The 8,866-nt window shown below is 41.9% G+C and overlaps 1 protein-coding gene across 1 annotated transcript; it reads left to right on the forward strand.

The window, feature by feature from the left end:
• The first annotated feature begins 4,374 nt into the window (after positions 1-4,374).
• On the forward strand, positions 4,375-6,616 carry LOC131994776 (uncharacterized protein K02A2.6-like). Its single transcript, XM_059361653.1, has 2 exons — positions 4,375-5,000; positions 6,457-6,616. Exons 1-2 carry the CDS (start codon positions 4,375-4,377, stop codon positions 6,614-6,616), a joined length of 786 nt encoding a protein of 261 aa, XP_059217636.1.
• Positions 6,617-8,866: the final 2,250 nt, after the last annotated feature.

An 8,866-nucleotide genomic window follows, 5' to 3' on the forward strand; every position in this document is an offset into this window, starting at 1 on the left:
AACTGACAGAACTCACAAGCTGTGAAAAAATTTGTCAACGCCGACTATATGAAAAATCCGCAATTACTTTTTGGGCAACCCAATATAACATATTATATGCTATCAATTTAACAAGTTCTATAATATCATAAACCTATCTGAGATTCGAGACACATTAAAAATAAATATTATATTCCATTTAAACATTTAGATTTTATATTATGTTATATATATAAATTTTTCTACTGAGATTCCTGTTAAGAACAAAGAAACAAAATTTGTGGCAACAATTGAAGCAACCATAATAATAAATGCGTCAATATAGGTCAATGGACAAATCGAGTCATTGACCATTTTCGGCAACTCTGCATGCGTCTGCAGAACTGCATTTAGTTGTTGAATTTGCCTTTACTTGTTTTGACATAACTTTCGTATTAATAAGCATTTATTTTTAGGCTAATTATTAATTGTAAGAGTATATAAGCATAAACAAACCTAAACCGAAGCTAACCTAACCTTGTCCATTTTTCTACTGGTTACAAGTGCTAGGTGAATAGGTACAGAAACTCAAGAAAGGAAATAGTGATAGTTTTCACGCATCGTTTAAACTAACAACCACTACCCCTTCTTGAATTGAGAATTCCATTGTCCGGCTTTAGACCATTGTTTAATGCTTTCTATTCAAAGAAGAGCATAGCAAAAAACATTTATTTTATCTTATATCTTTTTTTTATGTTACAAAATACGATTTACATATATAAATAGTAGTCTGTAATGATATTTGTTATCCATAGACAAAGACAACATGTTCTCTGAGCCCGATGTATGGTCCTAACGTTGCACTTTGTCTCCATAGCAGTCCACCAAACTAAGTAAGTATTGCTCTAGTCTTGTTTCTGTAGAGCCAGTTAGTTGACTATCCTCGGATTCAGGCCCCATTTCAATCTTACGGCCCGTCTACATAGTGCCCAACATCTGTGAGCTTTCTCAGTACCCTACTGAATGTGACACTTCCTGGTTCAGATCCTTACCCCTAAGAAGTATTATAGCATGCTCTGCATAGCAGGCGGGTTCAAATTCCTCCTCAATCAGTATCCGTAACAGGTTATTTATGGTGGTCTCTCAAAGGAGTGGCATGCCTGTGCCACTTTCTCCCTTATATTTATGTCATGGGACCTTTTTCCTTAGCATATGGTTTATCCAGTCTCTAAGGACCCGGCTCACCCGGTACTGGTCTAAAGATTGGAACAATGTGTCGGTCCGCACATTATTAAAAGCTCCCTCGATGTCAATGTAAACGGCCAATGTGTACGTCTTGTCATCGAAGGATTCTTCTATTTTATGCACAACCTCGTGCAGGGCAGTTTCCACCGACCTTCCCTTGACATAGGCATGCTGTTTATATCCAAGCAGTTCGCGGATGACTTACTCTTTATCATGGTATGAAAAATGCGTTCCATGGTTTTGAGTAGAAAGGACGTTTGGCTTATTGGCCTTTGGTGTCGCATAACTTGCCTTGCCGGGCTTGGGTATAAACACAACCCTTGCCTCCTGCCAGGCTTTCGGAGTATATGTAAGTCATAGACACGCTGTGAAAATAGTGGCCAGATAGTCTGCCTCCTTTTGTAGTAACGCCGGAAATATTCCATTAGGTCCGGGTGACTTGAATGATTTGAAACTCCTCAAGGATTCCTTCATAAATTCCGTTATGATAAACCTTCGATCATCATCGTTATTCCAAGATTCCGGTGTCTCCGTAAGTCCCGTCGTATCCTGTGAAAAATGGGTTTTCATCAAAAGCCTCAACATGTCTCCGTTGTTTCTGCTCTCACTCTCATGTAGTCTATTAACGTTTCAGTTGGGATATGGGTTTTTGAGAGAAATTTTTTCATATTGGCGGCGTCATTAACGCTATCGACATGGTCGCAGAAAAGATACCAGGAGGCCGCTCTGATAACCTTATTGTATTCCTTGAGCCGCGTGTAATGCACATCTCAATATACGTCTGCAGACCTTTTTCCCAATGTTGTGAATCTCCCCGATGATCCAGGGCACTACCCCATGAAATGTGGTAAGAGTTCGCATCGCATCCAATTAGTAACTCATTTCATATCTGTTTTACTTTCTTCACCAACCGTTGCATCTTCGACGTAGGTGGCGGTGTCGAGAGTAAAGACAAATAAAGTGATGCTAGGTATGACAAATAACGCAGGTCCTCGGACGAGTACCAGTGTTTGCATAGAATATTTGGTAGTTGATATGGTTCAGTTCAGAGACTTTGTTCCGGGTCGTACATGGCTGCTGAATTAAGGCAATATGAATCTTGTCCTTGCTGATTTTCTCCATCAGAGCGTGAGTAGCTGTCTAGCTCCAGTGGAGGTTTATCTGGATGACTTCAATCATTGGTCCTCCATTAGTTGGGCTTTTTGGAAGTGGGTGATGGTCTCATCGTCTGCTCCCTTTTCTTTAGGCTGCATTGAGTTTCCCGTCACTGCACTGCCTGATGTTTTAATATAAGGATCTTGGCATATCCTAGTCTTCCGACTCTTGAGACAGTCGGTGATAATTCCATCATCAGGTCCCTGTTCGTTTGGCTGTATTGAGTCTACCGGCCCTACACTGCCTGATGTTCCAATATTAGGATCTTTGCCTATACAAGTCTTCCCAATCTTAAGTAAATCGCCTTATGGCCTCATCGTCGGCTCCCTGGGCGGTATTGAGTTCTCTGTCACTGCACTGCCTGATGTTTCAGCACTAGGATCTTTATCCATCCTAGTCTTTCTAATCTCGAAAAAGTCGTTGATGGTTCCGTCGTCGGGTCCCTGTTCGTTAGGCTGTGTTGGGTTTCTCGCCTATGCACTGTCTGATGTTTTAGTATTATGATCGTTGCTTGTCCTAGTCTTTCCAATATTGAGAGAGTCGTCGTCGTCGGTACCTGTCCGTTAGGCGTTATTGAGTGTCCCACCACTGCACCGTCTGATGGCTCAATATGAGGAAATTTACCTATCCTAGACTTATCAATCTGGAAAAAGACGGCCATGGACCCGTAATAAGCCATGCCTTTAGTCTTAGCCAAATTTATCACGGAAACTTGACCAATGCCCACTACAAGGAGAGTTGCTTCCTCCTTCTCCTCCCTGTGGAAAACCTCCCATTTCCCCACGGCCAACTCTTGGTTTTGATTGTGTAAGAATTCCATCATGTGTTTCGTCGCGATTTCGCCGCCTTCATCCTTGATGAAGACCATCGCTTTAATGAGCTGTGGGATGTCCATCTTTCTCACAAAGTCGAGCTTTACGCCCCAGGGAGTGTGGATACTTCAAACGAGCTATTTGACGGTATGAATATATTCGCCTGACGCAAAGCGCAGTGTTAATATATCCCCTCTATACTCACAGCTCATAATTCGTATGAGTGGACCCTCTTCGGAGTTAAATACATGTTCGATAAACCGAACCGTTTATCAAATGGCTCATCTTCAGTGGAATCCTACCGGATGCTCAGCCGATATTGATGAATACATAAATCATCTCATATCTGTTGTGCTTCCTTGCAACTCCGGCGTAAGAGGGCGGCTCCTTACCTTTCTCAGCGACCATCTTCCCCTAATGTGATGGCTGTGGCATACTTTTGGATGTCGCAGTCCTCCATGAACACTCAGGGGCCGTGCTTTTCCGACTTTGTCTCCCTCCACAGGACACTCTCTGGTGTCTCCATTGCGTGGAGGCTGGCTTAGTCTTCCCAGAGTACTTTAAAGGGAGGAGCTCTTTTTCTTCTTCAGCATTTTATCAGTGTTATGCCTTTCGGAAGATCTGAATATCTTTCCAGTTAATGTAGAAGTGTGCTCGGAATGTCAGTTTTATCCCTTCCAACATGTTACACTTTCACCCGATTGCGCTGCCGGTAAATACTCCACTGTCTCCTTCGTCGTGCCTCGGATCGCTTTCCCGGTCTGCTTGTGAGCTTAGCAAAGCCTTAGCTCAACTCTGCCGTCATCCCTCTGACTCATCTCTTGATTCAGCTGCGATGACTGTTTCATTGACACCGTTGCTGTCTGAAACCGAGTCGGAAACGCCCTAATATTCGCAGTTCAGAAATTTCACCGTATGATATTTGGTCGCAAATTCACACTCCACACAGACCATAAACCATTGTTAGCCATATTTGGGTCTAAGAAGGGCATCCCTGTTTATACAGCGATTAGACTACAAAGATGGGCGCTAGTTCTACTAGGATACGATTTCGATATCAAGTATACGAACACACAGGATTCGGTCATGCCGAAGTGCTTTCAAGATTAATAAACTCGCATAAAAAACATCACTTCCCGTCACTCACAACATGATTTCGAAAGCAACAAAATCAGATGAAACTTTTCAGCAAATTTTATCATATATGGCAAATGGATGGCCAGAAAAGCAAAGTGAAGTTGAACCTCAGGTGCTACCATTCTTCAAAAAGAAGGATTCACTTTCATATGTGGACGAATGTTTGCTTTTCAACGCCAGAGTAGTTTTTCCACGAATCTACAGGAAGAAAATCTTGAAACAACTTCATCGCGGACACTTTGCGATTGAAAAATGCAAGACGCTCGCAAGGAGTTACGTCTCCTGGCCGAACATAGACAAAGATATTGAGGACTGGGTAAAAATATGTCAAAATTGCCAGCTAGTTGTTAAAAATGCAGTAAAGACGGACTTGTCTTCATGGCCATTGATGACTAGACCTTTGGAAAGAGTCCATATCGACTACGCAGGTCCAGTGAAGGGACACTACTACCTCATAATAGTTGATGCATTTTCAAAGAATACAGAAATTTACCAAACATCTAATATCACCGCTACATCTACGATCAAGCTAATGAACGAGTATTGCTCACATTTCGGAAACCCCGAGCAACTGGTATTAGATAATGGTACTCAGTTTTGTTCCAGTGTTTTTGAACAATGGTGTAATGAAAGAGCCATAACACATACTCGAACTGTTCGTTTCCACCCCAGCTCGAACGGTCAAGCCGAAAGGTTTGTCGACACTTTTAAACGAGCACTCAAGAAAATGGAAAAGGAAAGAACGACAGCGGAAATTCTTCAAAGATTCTTAGAGGTATACAAATCCATACCAAACTCAAATTCGCCAAAAGGTGCATCGCCAGCGGAAGCTTTTTTGGGGCTCAAGATGAGAACCATATTTGACGCTCTTAAACAGCCTTCAACATCGCTTCTAGAAAGGAACCTGAAAATGGAGAATCAGTACAACTGCAAACATGAAACTAAGTCAAAATCGTTCGAGCATGGAGATCTTGTTTATGCAAAGTTCAAAGGAAATAAGTCATTTTGGGTACCTGGAGAAATTCTAAGCAGAATATGCAACGTCACCTACAAAACATTGATATGGATAGGGAATCGGAAGAAGATAATTAAAGCACATTCAGATCAACTTCGAACCAGGATAGCAGATGTGCAACCATCACCAGACAACACATTATCTCTGGACATTCTACTTCATGATTACGAGATTCGACCAACATCAGAAGAAAACTCACCTCTTGTATTACCAACGGATGAGTTCATTACTCCTCCAACTTTACCAATCAAAAACCAACCAAAAAGGATCACCCAAAGAAGACAACCTGTAGAACCAATCTGCAGGAGCCCGGTTCAAACTTAAAAGGGGAGATGTTACGATAACCCTAACAATCTTCTGTTTTATTGTAATAATCTGGCAACTTCATGGCAGCGCAGCTGGCTCAACAGTTTTTGTGTTTCTGCACACGCGCTGAGTCAAGTTGTAACCGTCAACCAATACACATCCCTTAAAGACAATTTCATCATACTTGCTTAATTACCTTTTATTTTTCATTAATATCATTTAAAGTATTGTTTAAATAAATAAATTGATTGTTATGTTTTAAACATCGACTTTCTATTAATCGACCATCTCGTAAGAACATAACACCACCATTTCCTACAATGAGGCTCTTCTTTCCTGCAGAAGCGGCTTTAACCAGCAACTTAAGGTTTGAAGGCGGCATCTTTGAATCATGTGCCATACATAGGAAAGCTACTACTGAATCTTCAGTGCTTAGCGACGGAAGAAGAGAAACATTTAGACTACTCTTTGCAAGAATAAAGACGTTATGTCTCCCATTGAACGTACCCTTAAATAGTTTAAATCCCGGAATTCTTAGTCCACAAACCATTCTTCCACACACCCATGGTTCCTGGATAAGAACCACGTCAAATCCCCCTACCACCCGGAAGACCTTAAGTGCCGCCGAAGCGGCCTTACAATGGTGGAGATTTATCTGCAGAGACCGGACCATAATCAGGATTCAGAACTTCCACCACTATTGCGTTAGTCTCGTCTTCTGATTCCACCAGAAGTTCATCCTCACAAGATTCGTTCAGATCTTGTCATGATGAGCTTCCGTACACATCCAGGGGCAGGTGAGAAAGCTGTGTAACCACTCTTCCTCAGGACACTGGACACTTGCGGTGTAGACGATTCCTCCGCAGATGCTTCACCAGCTGCTGCTGTCGAAGTACTTTTTGAGTTCCGTGCTTCCCCGATGGCGCGCACCTTGAACCCAGTCCAACTGGATTACCCACCCACACAGGGCTTGTCAGGTCCCATTTAGATGTCTCCTGTCCTGATTGTGGCAGGGGATTTTTCAGTCTCCTGCAATCCGCTGAACTTTAGAGATGCGGTCGATAGTTCCTCAGGCAAGTCTTCAGCAACAACTGCTGAGTTGTCTCAGTTACAACTTGTTGAATCCGTAGCATACAACCCCATCAGACTCGTTGAAGTCTGCGAGACAGCCGGAGTTAAGTACGAATACTGCATGTCTCCGGTCACCATCATCCTCATCCAATCTTCCAGTCGGTGGTTGAAGGATTGGGATTACATTCCCTTAGTCTTCCAAGCATGGATTCAAGATATGAGGGAATCCTTGATATCCAAGCATGCGCTATTAGTCGAGAAGGAATATCTTCCTTCTTGACTAAATCGAGTGCTGTGCCTGGCTAAATCTCACCAATCTTGTTTAGGCCGCAACGATACATTTCAATTGAGCGTTTATCCCCGAAAGCAATCAGTCTCTATCGTCCCCGATACCAGCCTGCACCGTCACAAACTGGTGGAGACCCAGGAAATTCCACAAGGACATCGAAGTATACTGATGACAGTCCATTGACAATCACGCTGCCTTTTGGCTGACTGCCGTGCAGTTTTCGAATCTAGACATTTAGTCTTTGGGATAGCCTGTGCGACGAATCCTCGAGCCCCATTTAGAGAGTCTATTTCCGTATTAGTGAGAGTCTCAGGATCATTCGCACAAAGCCTCTCAATAAACCTGAGAGCGATGCACCTTCTATTATTTCAACCTCTTAAAGAGCGTGTTGGTTTGCCGGGGAAGATCGATGGCCCAGGCAAATTATAGATATGCGAAGATAGAATAGGTTCGGCCTTGTCTTTAAGACTCGAACTAGGTGTCTTCATTAAAAGCCCCTGCTGTCCAGTCGTATTTTGACTGGAGCTGCCGCTCCACCAGTTAGTAATTCAGTAGCAGACGACATGCTACGGCCTGATAGCACCACCGCAGTTTTTTGGTCTTTGGAGTCCATTCTAAGTCTACCCCGGGGCTCTAGATCCGCCGCTCCATTGGAAACAGACGCAGATCACCGACCGCCTGTCGTATAATGGCCTATTACGAGTTACAGAAAAATTATTGTGTAATTTTTTTAACTACCAATCATTACCAAGTTATCGGCTATGGTTCGGCTATTTATCAGTAAGAAGTTTGATTTTTTAGGGTTAATGCTAAGGTGATTAGATGTGCCCCTTTATGGGGGGCGAACTGTGCATCCCTCTGGTTTATCCGTCTCTTTCCCATTAATTAGTCTGACGACTAGTTGTGCGCTTGAAGCATTACTCTTGACTACGGGTGCCATGGCACCCACACCTATAGGGGGGTGTGGTGCGGCGGTGGCGTCAACACGCTACGGTCTGACGCCACCATTGCAGCTGTTGGGTCTTTGGAGTTCATTTTGAGCCTACTCCAAAAAGCCTTTCAACCTTTTTCGTAATAGGTAGTACCTATTTCGAGATACGGATATTTTTCTTTGAGAAGCGAAATGAAAACACGTCCCGTCCACTCAACGGTTACTTTGAAATTCTTCATTCAGTTTTAGTTTATTGATTTTAAGCCATCTGCTTATATTCTGTATATCTTTATTAGCCTTTTCGTAACATGTTCTGCTGTTTCTGCTCCTGCATATATCAGAGTATCATCCCCATATAGAATTATTTCACACTCATCTGCAGCCATTGTTATATCATTTATATATTGGGTTGCCCAAAAAGTAATTGTGGATTTTTCATATAGTCGGCGTTGACAAATTTTTTCACAGCTTGTGACTCTGTAATTGCATTATTTCTTCTGTCAGTTATCAGCTATTGCTTTTAGCTTGCTTTAGAAAAAAGTGTAAAAAATAGTATATTTGATTAAAGTTCATTTTAAGTTTTATTAAAAATGCATTAACTTTCTTTTAAAAAATCCGCAATTACTTGGGCAACCCAATATATGATAAACACCTAACATTGAGACTTGTGGTACACCATAGTTATTATTGATATTATTCGATATTGTATTATTTATTCTCGTCGCTTGACATCGATTGTGTAAGTACGATTAAACCATTTAAACTCAGTTTCTCGAATGCCGTATACATACATACATATAACTTTTTCATCAAAATTTAACTATCTATTGTTTTAAAAGCTCATTTGAAATCAAAATAAAATTGTTTTATTACACAGTTTGCGGTTGATTCACATGAAATTTGTTTTCTAAATCCCGGTTAGTATTTCGAAAGTATTTTGTTCGCTT

The sequence above is a fragment of the Stomoxys calcitrans genome, chromosome 2 (assembly GCF_963082655.1).
Source record: "Stomoxys calcitrans chromosome 2, idStoCalc2.1, whole genome shotgun sequence".
Classification (NCBI taxonomy): domain Eukaryota; kingdom Metazoa; phylum Arthropoda; class Insecta; order Diptera; family Muscidae; genus Stomoxys; species Stomoxys calcitrans.

Coding starts and splice junctions, on each gene's coding strand:
- LOC131994776 (XM_059361653.1), top strand. CDS start 4,375: ATGGCAAATGGATGGCCAGAAAAGCAAAGTGAAGTTGAACCTCAGGTG. Junction 5,001..6,456: donor TCGAACGGTCAAGCCGAAAG/GTTTGTCGACAC, acceptor ACTCTTCCTCAG/GACACTGGACACTTGCGGTG.